This window comes from Sitophilus oryzae, unplaced genomic scaffold, assembly GCF_002938485.1.
Source record: "Sitophilus oryzae breed Bouriz unplaced genomic scaffold, Soryzae_2.0 scaffold_1297_pilon_pilon, whole genome shotgun sequence".
Lineage (NCBI taxonomy): Eukaryota > Metazoa > Arthropoda > Insecta > Coleoptera > Curculionidae > Sitophilus > Sitophilus oryzae.
Genome location: NW_022145945.1, coordinates 13,052,445 through 13,072,396, shown reverse-complemented (window position 1 = coordinate 13,072,396; position 19,952 = coordinate 13,052,445). Strand labels below are relative to the sequence as shown.

Below are 19,952 nucleotides of genomic sequence, written 5' to 3'. Positions count from 1 at the left end.
TTATTGCTGGCTGGATTTTATTCATTAATTTGTGTTTGTAGTTCTTCAGAACTAATGGTAATTAGGACTATGTCATCAGCGAATCTTAGATGGTTAAGATATTCCCCATCTATTTTCAATCCTTTGTTGGTCCAGACCAACTGACGGAAGATTTCTTCTAGTGTTGCTGTAAACAGCTTTGGGAGTATCGCGTATCCCTGTCGTACTCCTTTGCCAGTTGGGATAACCATGATAAGAAACAGAAATACAGCCTATGATGTATAGGTAGGTACTACTTGACCTTTAGTTTTTGGAGAAGCAAAAATTACATGTTTTACTAGTCTTGTGCCGCTTTTGGCAAAGTAATGCGGGTATTTTGGCGAACATTTTGTGGGGTATCATGTTTCATGTTAGTTTTAATTATTCATATTTATGACTATTTTTTATTAGAATATAATATAAACACGTCGCACATACAACATTACGATTATTAACTAGCCAAATGACAAGCATTTAATGTTCGCCGACTATAAATATTAAATCCAGTCAGCATCTTGCTCACTGTTCCATTCCAGAACGAAAAATAAACACTTTAATTTTAGGCATTAAATACGCCACAAGCATTTCCATCCAAATACAAGCTTAATATTATTCATTGGGTTTGTTTTCGAATTTTGAGTTCTTTTGAGTCACAACCTAAATATTTTTGTCGAGGTGGAATTTGGACAGGAGCCAGCGTCTTTTAAAAGATTATTCTCAAAATGTTGTGTAAAATTTTTATTTGTATCGTTGGTTTTTCAGATATATTATCAAAGATTAATATAATTTTTGAAGTTACATATATAGTTCTGTAACAATGTCTTGGATTAAATAGAAGACGGGAAATTATTAAGTGGCTTCAGAGCTGTAACAAATCAGTTTGAATAGACTTAAGCCATTTCTAAAATCAAAATGATTTAAATAAATTTTTAAGTTAATTTTAACATAAAGTTTAAATTATTTATATCATAAGTCTTTGGCTAAAATCATTTTCTTTCAAGTCAAGTTATTTTTGTAAAGACTTAAAAATTAATGTAATATGTCGTTTTTAAGACTTTAATTAACATCGGTTTGATACGGAACTGTTTAGTCTAGGGGTAAAATACTGGAAACGTCAAATGTTGACGTTTTCTAAATTTCAATACCTCTATTATAAAATTTATCTTTTATGCATTTTGAGTGTATCTACTCTCTGCTTTTACGTTTGCTCTTCTATTCAATGGATTTTAATATTGAAAAGTGATTTATTAATAAACTGTTAAACTCGTTAGACAGCTCAAGTGACGATTTGCAGGTCCAATATTAAAACTGATCCTGATGATATATAATCTGTTGTAATTTGTTGTTTTAACTGTCAAAGTCTTGTCAAAACATATATTTGGCTATAAATATAAAATGAAATGCCCCATTGGTCGCACTGCAAGCACACCAATGGATTGACGCACAAAAACGAATCAATCAGAGAAACGCGATATAGTATCGTCTTTGTCAATCACGCTAACATTTTAGAATAAGTAGGTGGAGCGCAGGTAGATGATTAGACCGGGCCTGTAAAAACCTACGTCTGCGGTAAAAATTTACTTTTTTAATGTAAAAATGATAGCGCGCGTGTCGATTCTAACCTCATCAAGCATTTAATCACTCCCAAACAAATACGTTTAAATAAAATATACGACGGCCTCCCCATAAGAGCAATAAGAGGATTTACGTCCCAGTATTGAAGGAGGACAGAAAATCGAGTCGAATGTTCAAGACATAGGTTCATCCTTGTTTAGTCAAACCTCCTACAAACCAAGGATAGACTTATGTAGGAAATGCATTGAAATTCTATAGCCATCCTTCAATATCGGGACAGGAATTTAAGCGGTACCCTCCGTATACTTTATTTTAAACGTATTTGCTCCCAAACATTCGTGGCGTTTACCAGGGGCCGGATAGCGAAATAGCAAAGTTCCACCGCATAGAATAACTAACTGAAAGAAATGAAAACTCCTATGTTAAAGCCTGGAAACACGCGCTCGACGCGATCCAAGCGCGGGCTACTGGCAGAACTAAAAGTTCGCGCCATATTTTTAAATGGACCTTTACTGCCAGTTCATAAGTTTTTTACTTATATTTGGTAATTTCAATCTAGATTATGAACTTATTTGTAACAAAACATTTTACAAAATAAAAATAATGTATTTTGATACAAATAAATTAATAATCTAGGTTGAAATTATCCCTGAAATTAGAATAAAACACGAAAAATCTGTAACTTTATTATTTTATTATAACATTGTTAAAATTACATAATAACACATTCAACACTATACAAGTATATATAAAAGTTATCAGAATTTATACAATCAGTTTAAGTAATTATAAAAAAGGTTATAAATTATAAATAAATAATTCATTATATAAAAGACATATAGTTACCGTGAATATAATTTGGTATAACTTTAATCTCAACTTTAATGACCTATTCAAATAGAAACATCTTACAATTCACATTATATAATACACAAAGCCAAGGGACAAAATTGTTATTAAATCTATTCTCGATGACTCGAAGCATTTTTTTTTCAAATAAAACAGGACATATAGGGCTTATAAATAATACAAGGGTATAGAAAATATATAAATAAGTAAATACAAATATATTTTCAACCTAATGATTAATGATTATACTCGTTTAAATAAATAAATGATCTTTTTAAAATTACTTGTTTGTCTTTGCAAATTTGTATATTTAATATTTATCTAAAAGCGTACACTTACATAAATTACTGCACAACCTTTAAAATTAAGCTTTTAATATGTTATACAAATTCTTGATTCGATATAAATACACTTAAATAAAACTTTAAAATTAATGATCTTCCAAATTTCTGAGACAGCCATTTTGTTGAAAGAATTTGTTTTGATTATGAGAAATTTCATAAAAATTATCACAGGGATTAATTAATCTTATATATGAAACTACTTGGCTTTTAAATTTCACAATCCTATCGTCCAAAATACTCTAAATTCGCAAAAATCCGTAAATATTCCCATAAAAACAAATCACAATTCACTTCCACTTCACAGAAACTGACAGACATTGCCAGATATGGAATGACGTTTATTTTTCAATTTATTTTACTGATCTAACTGATCCGGGTCACTTAGAAATTAAATTTTTATTAAATTATTTAATTATAATTGTTTCTGGCGAAAGCAACTTCATATCAATGTTTATTCATAGGGTAACAAAGCACATCGCTGTAAAATTATCAACATTTTATATAAATATTTATATTTTTCAACTACTCCAACTACTCCAATTACTCCACAGAGAATCAAACGAATTGTTAATTAAACTATACTCTGTGGATGACTTGATAAAATCATGATGAAATTAAAGTCCCTAGATGAATATCTAGGGACTTTAGATGAAATTTCTACGCAGCGCCATCTATCCCTCTACTGGCAGAAACTCCGCCGTGTTTCCAAAATTCAAATGGCAGTTTCATCCGCCTGTTCCACCGTTTTCACGGAGATTTCAAGTAAAATAGTTCCAGCCTCGGGCGCTAGTTGGTAGTGCAATTAATTTTTAGGTTAAGAAGTTGCTATTAATTATTGCCAGATGGCGTTCAATCAGATTTTTTTTGTAGTTTCCATAGTTTCCAACGGCCATTGTCATACTATTGTCAAATTCTGAAAAAATATTGTCGTTGTCAAACTATCAAAACGTTTTTCAAATTAATTTGTTATATGTGTTTTTATTAGACAATTCCTTTTGTTTGTGGCCCTAAAAATATAATGTAAGTCATTTATTTTTGCTATCATTTAAGTACCTATTTATATTTACTCCATTTACAAAATTTTGGGCGTATTACGTTGGTCTTGTTTTATTATAATAAACGATGTTTAAATATTTGACTTATAAATAAAAACTTTAAATAATAAATAATATTTACACATGTTTGGCTTTCATTTTATTTAATAATTGTATAAATTATACTGTTAAATCTTATTTTTTACACATCACAACGATACTTGTTATTAGTATTGTTAAATTTGTGTAAAAAATAAGATTTAATAATCAAATTTAATTATTTTAGAGTAAAATTCAATAAATACGCTCATTTAAAAAGCCCGCGCTTCGATCCATTTAAAACAAGCCCTACTCAGTAGATGGCGCCACTTCTGTAGGACCATTTTTCAGTATGGCAGAGTCCATTCTTTTTCTAGCTAGGTATATTCTTTGGCGTTTACTTTAAACAAATCTAATCAATATTTGTATTTTTATAGCTCACAAAACATTCACGATTACTTGTTTTGTTTTTCATGTTTTCTTTAAATGTTCTTGACTTTAAGAAACAATGGCTGCATGATAAGTTTAAATGGTCATAAAAAGTCATTATGTCTAGTTAATGAAATTTATTTACCTTTACTGCCTACCTCCATATTTACAAATTTTAGAAATTAATTGAGAATTTCACTCGAACTTATTTACAATATTTGCTTGATTTCTGTCACATAAATGATCTTAATTGTTAATGATTGACAAACAAAACCAGAAAAACCAGCCTTCTCGCGCTGGTTAGTTTGGTGACAGAGTTTAGATTGGAAAGCCCGTAAAAATTTTAGCAAAGTAAAAAAAAAATAAAAAACACATATAACAAATTACTTTGAAAAACGTTTTGATGGTTTTGATTTGGTTTTGATAATTATTTTTGATAATATTATGATTGGCGCCATAAAATAATAAATACAAGAAGAAGTGTCAAGTCAATGTTAAATTATGGAAACAGCGTGGCTGCCTGGGTAACTAATTTTCAGATATGGCGGCTGGGACATTTGACATGACATAGACATGACAATTTCAATTTTATGAAATTTATTTCCGTTTCCGGTTTTTAATGGCGGGCTGTTCAGGAGGTTTAAATGAGGGTTAATATACTTTTTACTCTTTCTAGTAGTAAATAATACAACAAAATTACTCAAAAATATTTATTTGGAATTTAGAACAATGTAAATATGCAAATCAACACAATTAAAGAGCTATAAACCAATAAACTACTGTATCAATATTAAATATTTAAATAATATCAGAGATGCTGTGTTAAAGCGAATTAGTAAAGTAACAGTGCATTGACTTACAGAAACTTGAAGATAAATAAATGTTTTCACAGCTTCACGGATAAATAACTGGAAGCAGGAAAAAGGCAACCGGAACCCACACAAAACCTGGAATCAAAAAAAATATGTAAAAAATATAAATATAGGTACCTACATAAGACTTTTGTGAATTAAATCAAACAGGACTTGAATGAAAATAAAATGAATAAAAAATATGATACATATACATCTAATACCTCATTTGTATTTTAAAAATAATCTACATACATAGATTTATAGCATTATTGCTATGAAAATACATAATAGGTACCTATGTGATATGTAATTACGCATTTCTGTTCATCTTGTAGAAATTTAACGTAGGCTAATAATAGTTCAATAATCATAATTTACCTTGTATAACTTGCTTTCAATTGCTCAAAATCACCGATCAGTCTTTAAAGTAGAGATACGGAAAAATCCTTGAAAGAATATCCCAAGATCCTTGGGTTTAAAGCTAAAAAAATATAAAAACAGTTAATATATTACCTATTTTTACCTATAATATGGCCCATACCTGCTACACGCCGAAACGTCGATTTCATCATTTTCTTCATGTAATTAATATCATATATACTTTATTAAAGTGTTAACAAGGAACTTTATATCAAAAAACATCTTTGTACTTATAAATTTCAGCCGAAATATCAGAAACAAACTTCCAATCAAATCTAAACGGCAAAAATTAAAATGGCGCCCGACCTTACCAGAGGCCTCGGGAGCTGCCGCTGACACACAGACAAAAGACAAAAGAATAGGACGCGGACGTGCATAAAAATGTTCCGTAGCAGAAATTGACAGAAATCATATAGAAATATTCAGAATATTCAGATTTTTGTCTAGGACAGTCTAGAAGGCCATGCTTTCTGTCTGGGTAGAACCGCGCCACAACTGTTTCCAATTTTCCGGTTTACTGTCACCCCCCTGATTGGCGCTATGACAACGACAATATTTTTTGAGAATTTGACAATAATATGACAATGGCCGTTGGAAACTATGGAAACTACAAAAAAAAATCTGATTTAACGCCATCTGGCAATAACTAGTAGAAGGCTAGTAGCAACTTCTCAACCTAAAAATTAATTGCACTACCACCTAGTGGCTAGGGCTGGAACTATTTTATTTGAGATTTCCGTGGAAACGGTAGAACCGCTTTTGATACTTCACTTTCCCGCCACTGAATTTTAGGTTGCGAAATTATTTTGGGTCGCGACCGTTATACGCGATCTGGCGCTGCTATAGCGGTTGCTATCAGCAACCGCAAACAAAAACAGAAATAATTTTTTATTGTCAAAGTCAGAATCTTCAAAAATGATAAAACCTTTCAAAATCTAAACCGCTCTTATTGAAGAAATTCCGAAAAGTGTTTATAAACATCCATTTTCAAAGTAATTATTGCTATCTTGTGAGTTTAATTCAAGTTTTATTTACTCCAACCCGTGATAATTGTGAAAAAGTGGCATTAAAAACTTAAAAAGCTGTGCTGTGAGCTGTGAACTGCAAAAACCATCGTGGATCGAGGCATAAGGCATAACGTCGGTTTCCAATGTTTCGTACAAGTATTTCGTACATTTCCTTATATAAAATAAAGTCTTGTATGCAACACACTGTATTTTATTTATAGAATTAAAAGAAAATAATAATAAATTTGAATAAACAATATTTGGCGGAAAAAGCCGAACCGCTCCGAAGGTTGCAAAAGCTTTGGGTCGCGACCGTTGCAAGAATAGCGCCAAATAGTGTTTACATTGTCCCACAGCATTGTACTTATGGGCACTTTCTAATCTAAACTTGGTGACAGTTATAACCAAATTTTTCTGGAATCGCGTTCCGTAGTAAGAGAACTTTCAGGAAACCAATAGAAATGGAACATAAAACCATAACCAAGGTAAGCAACGGAATACACCCTACATCGAATGCTGGTGGCTGCGACCTGGTCGTCAGTGCGTTTGAGATCTAATAAGAAATGTTGCTGTTAAAAATGTATCACAAAAATAATTAAAAATCTGACTTAAGTCTTTTATAATAAGACTTAAATCTTTTTAATGACTTAAGTCTTTTCCAAAAAGACTTAAATCATTCTTGACTTGAGTACAAAAACAAAACTTGCAGTATACCGAGCAATTATAATCCCCACCATGATATATGGGAGCGAAACCTGGGTGCCTTACCGCCGACACATGAACGCATTGAACAAGTTGCAACAGAGACACCTTAGACAACTCTTAAGAGTCCGGTGGTTCCATCATGTCTCAAACGTATCGGTCCTTGAAAAATCTAACTGCGAGAGTATTGAAGTCATGGTCACAAAATCCCGCTTAAGATGGGCTGGTCACGTATGCAGAATGCAAGAAAACCGCATACCAAAATCTCTGCTTTACGGTGAGCTTGTGGACGGTAAAGAGGAGGCCGGGTGGACAACTGAAAGATACAAGGACATTTTCCACGAAAATTTAAAGGGAATTAACATGCAGAATGAGTGGGAAAAAGCAGCTCACAATAGAACTCAATGGAGAAGGGTTGTAAACTCAGTTAACAGCGGCAACCAAAAAGTAGAGAGGCAACAAAGCAATGAGATTTTTGAATGTCCGGAGTGCGGTAGGCAGATAACATCACGTATCGGGCTTTTCAGTCACAGAAAAGCTCATGAAAGAAAACGCCTTGCGTGACCATTTTCTTTATGTGTGTCGAATACTCGTCAGCGAGTAACGGCTGTATGTATGTATGTATATGTAAATCATTCTTTAAAAGAGATTTGCCAACAACACAAATTATCCTGAAAAAAACACACAAATTATCCTACATCACAAATTATTCTGAAAATTACTTAAATTTTAAGTCTTAAGTCAGCTTTGAAAAAATGACTTAAAATCAAAAAAAGACTTAAGTTTTCTGTGAGCTCTCAGCTCTGGAAAGGCTTGGTGATTCTGCCATTGGACAGACTATATCTACGAAACTATTAAATAATTGGGAACACTTTAAATACAAAAAATGTTTATTTTTTAATTCTGAATCTAAATGAAAAAATTATACGCTTAAACAATACAATATGATCGAAAAAAAAAACGGTGTCAGTGAAGAAATGAAGATTATTTTTGTCTATGTAAAATTATATGGGGAATGTCATCGATATTCATTTCCAAGCCAATTGGACGCTGTAAAACCAAATATTGTAGGTGCTGAAATTTTTCTATTTACAAAATTTTGTGTTGCAATATAATAAAAGTTATACTACATACTACCTTATATACGGAGTGTCTAAAATTTTACTTTATATAATTACTAACTCTAAACGACAATAACTTGTTTAATTTAAATAGAACACCCTGTATATTTTACAAGAATCAGATGCACAATTTAATTCTCTATCAAATTGTATTAAACCATTTTTCGCGTATCTCTTCAAGTTTCCGTAAAATATATGCATTTTCTTTTAATTTAGACCTCATTTTTCAATATCCCCATGGAATATTGACATTTCAGATTACTTTTAAAGATGTAACATTTTCAAAGAGCACATATTACTAATATTATTGTCGATATACATAATTAGCTTATTTCATTAAAAAATGATACAAAAACTGTTTAAATATTTGATAAAGAGGACGAATTAAGTACCTACCTACTGTATCTCTACCTTTTCTGAAATCCAAATATGGTAAGAGTATTTTAAAAATGTACTATATAAAAATTAAATAAAAAAAATTGCTGTTCAAAATACATTTCAAAATAAATTTCTAAAATCATTTTCAATCTTTTTAAACTTTCCTGTCCACGATGTTAGTATAGCAGTGAAACAATATATCAGTCATCTGGCCCATTAGCTCAGTTGGTTAGAGCGTCGTGCTAATAACGCGAAGGTCGCGGGTTCGATCCCCTCATGGGCCAAAAACTTTTTTATTTTTAAATTTTTTAGTTCTTTATACACTATAAAAAATCAATAGAAATTAAATACAGTTGCATAAGCTTAATACTTTTTTTATATTTAATATAGGTATCAATTAAAATATTGTTAATTTTATCAGTCACTGGAGACAAAAAAAGCAAATGTGTCATATCAAGACGAGGTAAAAATTGGTTAAACACAACAATTAGTATATAAAACAATAAATTAAGGCAATTAGATTCAGTCAGTGTGATATGTTATATAAAGCAAGAAAAAAAAATAGAAATCAAATTGTAGAAAATGACTCTGTCGATGGAGAAATGGGTTGGTAAAGTGGCTATTGTAACTGGAGCTAGTGCTGGAATTGGTGTTTCAATTGCGGAAAAGTTAGTGGAACATGGAGTGCAAGTAAGTCGAATTTGAATAAAAATAATTTGTTAAAAAAATTGCCAAAAGTTTAAAAGATATTGAATAGACTTTTTTTAAGTTTCCCAATTCCCAACAAGCAAAATTTTATTACAGCCACATTTCCGAAACATCTTATAGCAAGGTTATAGCAACATTGCTTAAGTTCAAGATTTTTCACAAGAGGAGTTAAAGTGGAGTTAAAAGAAGTGAAACTACCAAAATTATAATTGACTGGCTTTTTCGCGTTACACCTCGAATCGTTCATGCATTGATTTAAATGATTGTTTATCTCTTTATGCATAGAGCTTATGAGCCTTACAATTGCACTCCTTAAACTATGTTATTAACAGTTTTAGAGCTACTCGTATTTCATATGAAAGTTTGCAATTGTCGATTTTCTGGGTATTATACAGGGCGAGTCTTGAATAAGTGCAAATATTCTCAGGGCTGGTAGATTTCGATAAAAGAAACATTTTCTTTTTAGCGTTTTTCAAATAACTCCAAAATAACTGAGTTATTTTACTTTAAAAATTTCCAAAAAAAAAATTTTTTGCTTAAATTTTGAGAACCACTGGATCTTTTCGGGTTTTTCTGTCTGGTAAATTTAATCTAATACCTATGTTGCCGAATTATCGAGAAATTATGGTTTTAACTAAAACCTAAAACAAATCCAAATTTTTTTTTAAAAAAATCCGAATTTTTAAAAATAATTTTTGCGAAAAATCGTGTTACTGGAGTAATGATCGTGTTTCTGGGGTTAAAATATACTACCGCTAAAAATATTTGCACTTATTTAAGACTCGCCCTGTATATCCTTTCAAAAAATTGATTTTGACTTATTACACATCTCTTACTTAAAATTTATAAAGAGCCGTAAATATAAATCAAAATAATTTTGAAACCTTGCTTTTAACACTCTTTTTCAGTTGGATTTTCTAACTACTTCTATTGACTGAAACTAATTATGTATGGTTTTATATTGCACATTAAAAAATAATTTATAAATATTCTCTATTTGACAACCTTTTCTTTCTATAAAAAATTATGGTTCAAGAAATGTTTATACTTTCTGAAACATTCAAGTGTTTACTCTCCATATCTGGTTTTGTTTTGTTTATTGTTTTATAAAGGTAAATTAAATCTTTATTGGTATATTATATGCATTTTATACAGTAAATTAAATATTTATCTTGTAATCAGAAACAATTGTTACTTTCAAAAAATTCCATCAATGAGTAAAGATATACAGGGTGTCAAAAAATAGTGTACCTAAGCCAGGCTAGAAAACGGCATACAGACGAATGTTTTTTGAATCATCTGTCAAAATCTTCTCTGACTCGCTGGAACTTTATATTCCCTCTCGATTTAATGGATATAGTCTATGAAACGAATAACTTTGAATTTGACAGTTCCCGCGGGCTTTTCTAGTGTTAATTTTATTAGGTTAGCAACTTGCGGCCATGCTGACGCAATGCCGTCTCTAATAGAACAGCCTCGGAGCGAGATTTATGACATCACGCTAGTTAGATACTACGGATTAATAAATATGTTGTGGAATACATGGAAAACATAATTATTCCTCATATTTTTGGTTTGTATTTTAAAAATGATATAGTTTAAATAGAAATATACATAATTCTAACCTAACCTAACACCACATAATGTTTACTGTAATTAATAAATTAATATAAACTTACCAAAAGATGACCACATATTTTTTTCAAATTATTATTCGTAACACTAAAACTATCTACATTGACTATGATGGCTGAAATCGTACTCCATAGTCAATGTAGATAGTTTTAGTGTTAAGAATAATAATATTAAAAAATATATGGTCATCTTTTGACAAGTTTATATTCGTTTATTAATTGCAGTAAACATTATGTGGTGTGTGGTGTAAATATTTTATATGTAATTTTTTGGATTATATTCGACACTATTTTTTTATATGACACAACACTGATGAAGGCTATAATGTTAGCCGCAACGTTTTTTTTTTGAACCAAATAAAAATAATGAAAAACCAATTGAAAACTTAATCAGCGTTTTTCCCGAACCTAAATCCCAAGAAAATCAAAAATGTTAGAATAATTTTACATATAAAATGACAGCGATTTTTATTGCATAGCCATCGCTGACGCCTTTTTTTCTATGATATTGTATTATTTGCAAATATAATTTTTCGAATATTGATACTTGCAAAATATACATATACATTTTGTAAATGCAAATAATAATATTTTACATCACTATTAGTAGATATTGAATGTTTTTTTGTTAAATTAGATCAATTTTCAAACCCCAAAATTCAAAATATATTTTAAATTTTACCCATTATCTTATGTACCTATTCATTATTTGTATATTTTAAAACATTTACGCACTTGTATAGTTCATAGTTTATTTTCCAACGTTATTTATTACTATAAATAGCTATATATATTGTATCTATTAACTGTATATTAAGTATATTTCATGTAAACTATATCATTTTTAAAATACAAACCAAAAATACGAGGAATAATTATGTTTTCCATGTATTCTACAACATATTTATTAATCCGTAGTATCTAACTAGCGTGACGTCATAAATTTCGCTCCGTGGCTGTTCTATTAGAGACGGCATTGGTCTGATATTTAGAAATGGCAAAAGCTGATGACATTTTACTTTTGACAGTTATGACATTTCGTGTTAATTTTGCGAGAAGAGGAAGAACTGTCACTTGTTTTATTATTTTCCTTTTCTATTTCACGAAAGTAAAAAGAGTTACCTATCTGATTCGTTCAGGCACTCAATTTAAAGAATATCAGTAACTTTTTTGATAGAGTGATTTTATATTTACCATGTTGGTAAAAAATAACGGTCAAAATTCAAAGTTATTCATTTTATAGACTATATCTGTAACAGAATCTGTTGTATTTTTTAGGTGGTTGGATTGGCTCGTCGTAAGGCATTAATGGAAGAGCATAAAAATCGCTGGAAGAGTAAAAAAGGGTCTTTCCATCCGGTTCAATGTGACATCAGGAAGGAGTCTGACATTCTAAACGCTTTCGACTGGATAAAGAAAAATCTAGGCCCAGTGTCGGTACTTATTAATAACGCTGGCATAGTAGGCGCTACAACTTTAATAAATGGTAAATAATTGCTTATCAAACGATAAGTTTCAGTGGAATTCGCAATTAGTGGAATAAATTAGTGGTTTCAATTAACGTATAAAGTTTGTTCCTCTGATATTAGCATTCAGATTGTCAAAATTAGTGGTAGTAATTTTCAATTTGTAGAAAAAGTTATCAAACTTTTAACTTTTCCGCTAATTATACTTCAAAATTTGTAAATTAATGTCATTTTGGCCATTGATTATCATCAGACAAGAGAAATTATGGTTAGAAATCAAAGGTTTATTGTTTTATAATCTAAATATTAGACTTTCTCTATGTATACAACATACATACCCCAGTCAAAATAGACATTTCAATTAACAATAATTCGCATAATATTCGCTGAAAATTGGCACAGGTCTTAAATACACTATTATAAATGATATCTGAAAAATCCCCACCCCTTCCACGTCTGCTAAAAAAGTTATTCAAGGTCAAAAATCAAAAACATGTTTTTTGCTTTTTTTCTCCTAAACGGTAAGCGCTATCGCAAAAGTACCTTAAACAAATGTTGTAGACAAAGGTTGTAGACCATTAAATTTTCTACAATAATGGTTCTTATACTTTTATCTTACAAACAAAAACTTTTTCAAAAGTTGAAAAATTCGTTATTTTTCATAATATGCACACCTCTGATGCACACATTTCCGCACCACCTGTGAAGAACCATTATTGCAGAAAATTTAATGGTCTACAACATTAAATTTGTTTAAGGTACTTTTTGGAGGAGAAAAAAGCAAAAAAACATATTTTTGACTTTTGACCTTGAATAACTTTTTTAGAAGACGTGGGAGGGGTGGGGATTTTTCAGATATCTATATATATAAATCTGACTGTTCTGACTGATACTGACTCATCAACGCCCAGACCAAACCCTTGACCCTAGAAAGCTGAAATTTTGCACAGGGGTTCCTTTTATGATGTTTACGTAAGATAAGAAAGGATTTTTAAAAATTCATCCCCTAAGGGGGTAAAAAGGGGGGTGGAATATTACAATATTTTTATTTAAAAACGGTCAAGTTTCCGAAAAACGCTGAAACACGTATATTTTATTTTCTTTTTTACATATTTTCAGATTTTTTAAAAATGTATACAGGGTGTTTCGAAAAATCTGGTCATTGATTAATCACGATCCTGCTTAAAGCGCTTGACGTAAAAAGCTGATTTTGAAAAACGATTGACTTTAGGGTGTAGAGGTTCGATAAGAAGGGATTTTTCGAAACTCGAATTCTAAGGGGGTGAAACCGCCCCTCAAATATTAGAATATTTTTTATTTAAAAACGGTCAAGTTTCCGAAAAAACGCTTAAACACGTATATTTTATTTTCTTTTTTACATATTTTAAGATTTTTAAAAATGTATACAGGGTGTTTCGAAAAATCTGGTCATTGATTAATCACGATCCTACTTAAAGCGTTTGACGTAAAAAGCTGATTTTTGGAAAACGGATTGACTTTAGGGTGTAGAGGTTCGATAAGAAGGGATTTTTCGAAACTCGAATTCTAAGGGGGTGAAACCGCCCTCAAATATTAGAATATTTTTATTTAAAAACGGTCAAGTTTCCGAAAAACGCTTAAACACGTATATTTTATTTTCTTTTTTACATATTTTAAGATTTTTTTAAAAATGTATACAGGGTGTTTCGAAAAATCTGGTCATTGATTAATCACGATCCTGCTTAAAGCGCTTGACGTAAAAAGCTGATTTTTGGAAAACGGATTGACTTTGGGTGTAGAGGTTCGATAACAAGGGATTTTTCGAAACTCGAATTCTAAGGGGGGTGAAACCGCCCCTCAAATATTAGAATATTTTTATTTAAAAAACGGTCAAGTTTCCGAAAAAACGCTTGAACACGTATATTTTATTTTCTTTTTTACATATTTTAAGATTTTTTAAAAATGTATACAGGGTGTTTCGAAAAATTGATTAATTGGTCATTGATTAATCACGATCCTGCTTAAAGCGCTTGACGTAAAAAGCTGATTTTTGGAAAACGGATTGACTTTAGGGTGTAGAGGTTCCATAAGAAGGGATTTTCCGAAACTCGAATTCTAAGGGGGTGAAACCACCCCTCAAATATTAGAATATTTTTTACTTAAAAACCGGTGAGTTTTTCGGAAAAACTCTTAAACATGTATATTTTATTTTGTTGTTTTACATATTTTAAGGTTTTTTAAAAATTTATACAGGGTGTTTCCCCTTTTATACAGGTGATAAAATATAACCATTGAGTAATCACGATTCTACTTAAACTGCTTGACGTTTAAAGCTGATTTTTGGCAAACGGATTGACTGTGGGGTGTAGAGGTTCGATAAAGAGGGGGTTTTCGAATTTCAAATTCCAAGCGGGTGAAAACGACCCACAAATATTACAATATTTGTTTTTTAAATACGGCGAGCCTTTCGGGAAAACACTTGGACACGCATAATTGATTTTGTTTTTTTACATATTTTGAAATTTTTTAAAAAATCATACAGGGTGTTCCAAAAAGTTGGGTAATTGATTAATCACGATTCTGCTTAAACTGCTTGACGTAAAAAGCTTATTTTTGGCAAACGGATTTTTCGAAAGTCAAATTCCAACGAGATGAAACTACCCCTCAAATATTATACCAAGTTATATAATAATATCGCCATATTGTTTTTTCTCATGCTGACATAAATGTTAGAAAATTTTATCTTAGTTTGTATGTTAATGGAAATTCTTGCTTTGCTTGATCATCACCATTACAAATGATTAATCCGACGCGAACGAAGTCGCGGGTACACACTAGTCATTTATAATAGTGTATTTAAGACCTGTACCAATTTTCAGCTCTACGCGAATTATTGTTATTTAACCCCTTTTTGATAGGATATTCTATTAATTTTAATTGTGTTTTTTAGACATTGTGAATGATCGTAAACTAAAAAGTATAAAGTGTGAATGAAAAGACTAATTTATTCCACTAATTGCGAGGTTCTGAATGAAGCTTTACATTTTATTGCTAGTTTACTATCATTTCGCTAATTTTTTTTCTTTATTTTTTATTATATTGTATACTATCAACACGGATAACACAGTAATACTATAACTAATAATATATAAATATAAAAAAGGATACAATACATTTATTTTATTATTTATTATTTTTTATCTTATTGTTTAGAAAACTTAAAAAAATTCCTTCGCCCGAAAGTCAAGAAAGTTAAATTTATTTAAGTATTAACTCAGTTTTTTTTTGGTATTTTTTAGGTGATGCTGCAATATGGAAAGACATTTTGGACACCAACGTTTTAGGTTTATGTATCGCCACAAAGGAGGCAATAAATCATATGAGAGAGGGCAAAATTGATGGACACATAATCCATATTAACAGTATTGCAGGTACCCACAGAAAATACTACCTTTCTAAATACTTATAAAAAATTTAACTTAATTAAGGGAATGTGCTTTATAACTAGGAATATACCAGGTGCATCTCGAAAGTTGCTCGCCCCTATAATTTTTTTTTCAGATAAGAAAACGAGATTTGGTGTGTTAGTATATGACATAAATTATGATTGATTGACGTATTCAACTGGTTTTTGTCACTTCCTGTTTTAGAAGAATTGACTTTGATTGATTGAATGGCGGTTACCTCGGTTTTCTGCATTATTCGATAGAAAATGAAACTCTGAATAGAATGACATATCATATGTCAACTTTTGACATTTTCGCTAAACAAAGCGTATTTTAAATTTCAAACTAGAGTGCCATGGTTGTGTTAATAACACTAATTTTTAATCTAGGAACATTGAAAAAATTGTTTTGATCGTGTAATGTTTTTCATGTTTTGTCCTGACCGGTTAAAAGATGCCCAAATCGTATTTTTAATCATATCTCAAATTTTTTTTCAAATGGAACAAGTGTCATTAGCATATTTAGAAAAAGTATTTTTTTACGAATAATTTGGTACCACACACTTGGAATTTTGAGTAAAATTGTCGTTATGAACAGCATATTACAATTTCAAATAAACATAAAAAAGTTATAGGGGTGAACCAATAATATAGGGGTGAACCAATAATATAGGGGTGAACCAAATAGACATAAAAAAGTTATAAGGTGAGCCACTTTTGAGACGCACCCGGTATTTGTTTTAACGAGGAATTTAACTTTTAAAGTAAATGTAAAAATGTAAGAGTACTAGTAGTATTGACTTGCTGCATTAATGTGTATTTGAATAGGATAATTTTACTGAAGTGACGACTAAAAAACTAATTTAAGGCAAATATTAGTATAATTTTTATAAATTATAGGTTTTATGATACCATTTCATCCTAATTCAAACGTATATCCTGCCTCAAAACACGCAGTTACTGCATTGGTGGAGACTTTGAGAAGGGAGCTCAACCTGATCAAGTCTAAAATTAAAATAAGCGTGAGTATAAGTGGATGGTTATAAAAAAAGTAGTAGCCTTGTTTATACTCGTATATTCTGTAGTAGCAAGCTATCTTAATAGTTTCATTTATTAAGTATAACTTTGATATAGCATTTTAGGGGAAAGTGGGTGGATTATTAATATAAGATTTTTTCTTTATTTAGGATATCAGTCCGGGGTTAGTAAATAGCGAGATAGCAGATGTATTGCCTAGTGATTCCTTTTTAGCTAAGGCTATAGCTAATCCTACCAACTTACGACCTGAAGATATAGCTGACGCTGTTATATATATTTTATCTACACCTCCTCACGTACAGGTTAGTTCACTTCTAGCTAATCTCTTAAATTATGAAATGAAATAAATAATTACACTTAATATTTTAAGAGTCTATTACGCTGTACTGTTCGGGTCGCTTTCAAGTTCGGGTAAAGCGAGTGTGTGGCCGAAGGAAATATATATTACAGTACATCTGCTGGATCTGTGTCTATGAAAGGAATGCGGACAAAAAACATTTAAATAAACAGCAATATATTTTATACGTCGACTTGACGAGTACGTCACCGCAAATCGCTCCGCCCACTCATTTTATTGGCCACTTGCAAATTTGTCGAATTTTTATTGATGGGACGCGTCGTCTAATTTTTTACGAAAAACTTCGAGAGGATATCGTTTCCCCTCTCACTGATACCCCATAGCTACAGAACGGACAGACGTACTGTATTTATCAGAAATCTGTCTAAGACTTAGCCCGATCCTGTCGTGTTATACCACACCTAAAATTCTAAACACACGTGTTTTGATTAAGGCTTGATCACGGTTTGCAGATCTTCAGCATTTGCCATAAAACAGCGAGCAATTTGTCACAAAACCATATAAATTATATATCACTGTAATCACAAAACTTCAATCTATTCCCGTATTGTAACGGAATTTTAAATTATGTCTTTATTTTCTAGAAAATTTAGTTCAAATATAAGGAATATTGTGTCGATGTTTGGGCCTTCAAAATCTTAAAAATAAGGAAGTTGTCTAAAAATGTGCGGATATAGTATACTTACACTATATAGTACACTACAATACGGATATAGTATAATACTTTATCTTTAATTTCCTTCTTCATTTGCGTAAAAATACCTAGCCAGTTTTACATAAAACGTTAAATGCCGAACGCTTATTTTGCTACTTTTTCGGAATAGTGAAATGGATTTTTAAGATGTTACAATATTGTAATCGTCAATGTAAAAATGAGAAGCAAGTTAATATGTACCCATAGCTATGTAATTTATAATATACAGCATAACTTCTGATACTTATGCCATACTTACTTATAAATTATTAGCTAGGTACTGTAAGTTAACGCAGAAAACTTTTTTTCTTGCTAATGTTTCTTTCTTAATAATTTTTATAAAATGTTTGTTTTGCAGATTCACGAACTGGTTATAAAGCCTGTCAACGAAGCTTGGTAAAACTATTTAAGGAACATACAAATTGTCTATTTCTAACCGTAGTTTATAATAAAGCTTTTATAAAATAATAATGCTTTTATTTTGTTGTTCTGTTGACCCCAAAACAAGGAGGGGTAGTTGCAATATTTAAGTGAAGTACTATTGTTTGTACTAAGATTGTACTATATAGATTAAATTTACTCTGAAAGGATATTAGATTGTGAAAAAATAAACTTGCACTGGCATTATTGGCTAGATAATTTTATCTTTTTTATAAATTTTACTTCCTGGGAGGAGTAACGACCACCACCTCTGTATGTACGACGCCACTGCCACAAAACAGTGTTTTTTTGTTGGAGTTAGGTAAAATTAAGCCCGGGTTTTCAATTTAATAAACTTTTCAGTTTGCATAGTAAACTGTGCAAAAATACCGTATGATCGAATAAAAACGGCGTCAGCGATTGCTATGAAATGAAGATCGCTGTCATTTTATTTGTAAATTTATATGGGAAATGTCATCGATCGTTATTTCCCAGCCAACTGGACGCCGTTTTTATTCGATCATACGGTATATTGTATAAAGTGTACAACAGATACGTCTCAAAAGTGGCTCACGCCCTATAACTTTTTTATTTTTTTAGATAAAGAAAACGAGATTTGGTATGTTGGCATATGACATAAATTGGGACTGATTGACGTATTCAATTGTTTTTGGTCATTTCCTGTTTCACCGGAAATGACTACTGATTGATGAATGATGAGATAATGAACTTCTGATTTTTAAATGGCACCCTCGGTAATTTTCTACTTTATTCGAGAGAAAATGACACTCTGACTAGAATGACATATCATATGTCAACTTTTGACATTTTCGCTTTAAAAACATCGTATTTTAAATTTCAATCTAGAATGGAAGTATTAAAAACACTAATTTTTAATTAAGAAGCCTTGGAAAAATAGATTTCATCGTCTAATGTTTTTCATGTCTAGTCCTGGCCGGTTAAAAGATGCCCAAATCGTAGTTTTAATAATATCTCAATTTTTTCAAATCGAACAAGTTTGGCTCATTAGCATATTTGGAAAAAGCATTTTTGGCGAATAATTTGGTACCACACACTTGGTATTTTGAGTCAAATTGTCGTTATGAACAGTATGTTACAATTACAAATATACCATATGCGAAAATGTCAAAATTTGACATATGATATGTCGTTCTAGTCAGAGTGTCATTTTCTATCGAATAAAGTAATATTAACATACAAAATCTCGTTTTTTTATCTGAAAAAATAAAAAAGTTATAGAATACAAAATATACGACCGAATATATACGACCAAAAAATAATTCATGCATTTTTATATCAATTGGAATGTCTACTATTTATTCTTATCAGTACACATTTTTGGCTTTTATTTCTAACCAAACGGTTTTGTCCCGCTAGATTTATCTTCCGCCGCACTGTGCGCTCGTCCGTCAAATGCAA

General features: G+C 30.8%; 1 protein-coding gene and 1 non-coding gene across 2 annotated transcripts; both read left to right on the top strand.

Moving 5' to 3' along the window:
* The first annotated feature begins 8,980 nt into the window (after positions 1-8,980).
* Trnai-aau lies at positions 8,981-9,054 on the top strand. The gene has a single exon. It is a non-coding gene; the product is annotated as a tRNA-Ile (tRNA).
* Positions 9,055-9,294: 240 nt separating this feature from the next.
* LOC115874815 (farnesol dehydrogenase-like) lies at positions 9,295-18,560 on the top strand. Its single transcript, XM_030890114.1, has 6 exons — positions 9,295-9,460; positions 12,391-12,598; positions 15,857-15,988; positions 16,903-17,024; positions 17,190-17,342; positions 18,451-18,560. Exons 1-6 carry the CDS (start codon positions 9,353-9,355, stop codon positions 18,490-18,492), a joined length of 765 nt encoding a protein of 254 aa, XP_030745974.1. The 5' UTR covers positions 9,295-9,352; the 3' UTR covers positions 18,493-18,560.
* The last annotated feature ends 1,392 nt before the right edge of the window (positions 18,561-19,952 follow it).

Bases quoted from the DNA above. Each gene is read 5' to 3' on its own strand.
- LOC115874815 (XM_030890114.1), top strand. From the start codon at position 9,353: ATGACTCTGTCGATGGAGAAATGGGTTGGTAAAGTGGCTATTGTAACT. The intron at 12,599-15,856 runs GTAAATAATTGC...GGTATTTTTTAG, and splicing joins CGCTACAACTTTAATAAATG to GTGATGCTGCAATATGGAAA. The intron at 17,343-18,450 runs GTTAGTTCACTT...TTTGTTTTGCAG, and splicing joins CTACACCTCCTCACGTACAG to ATTCACGAACTGGTTATAAA.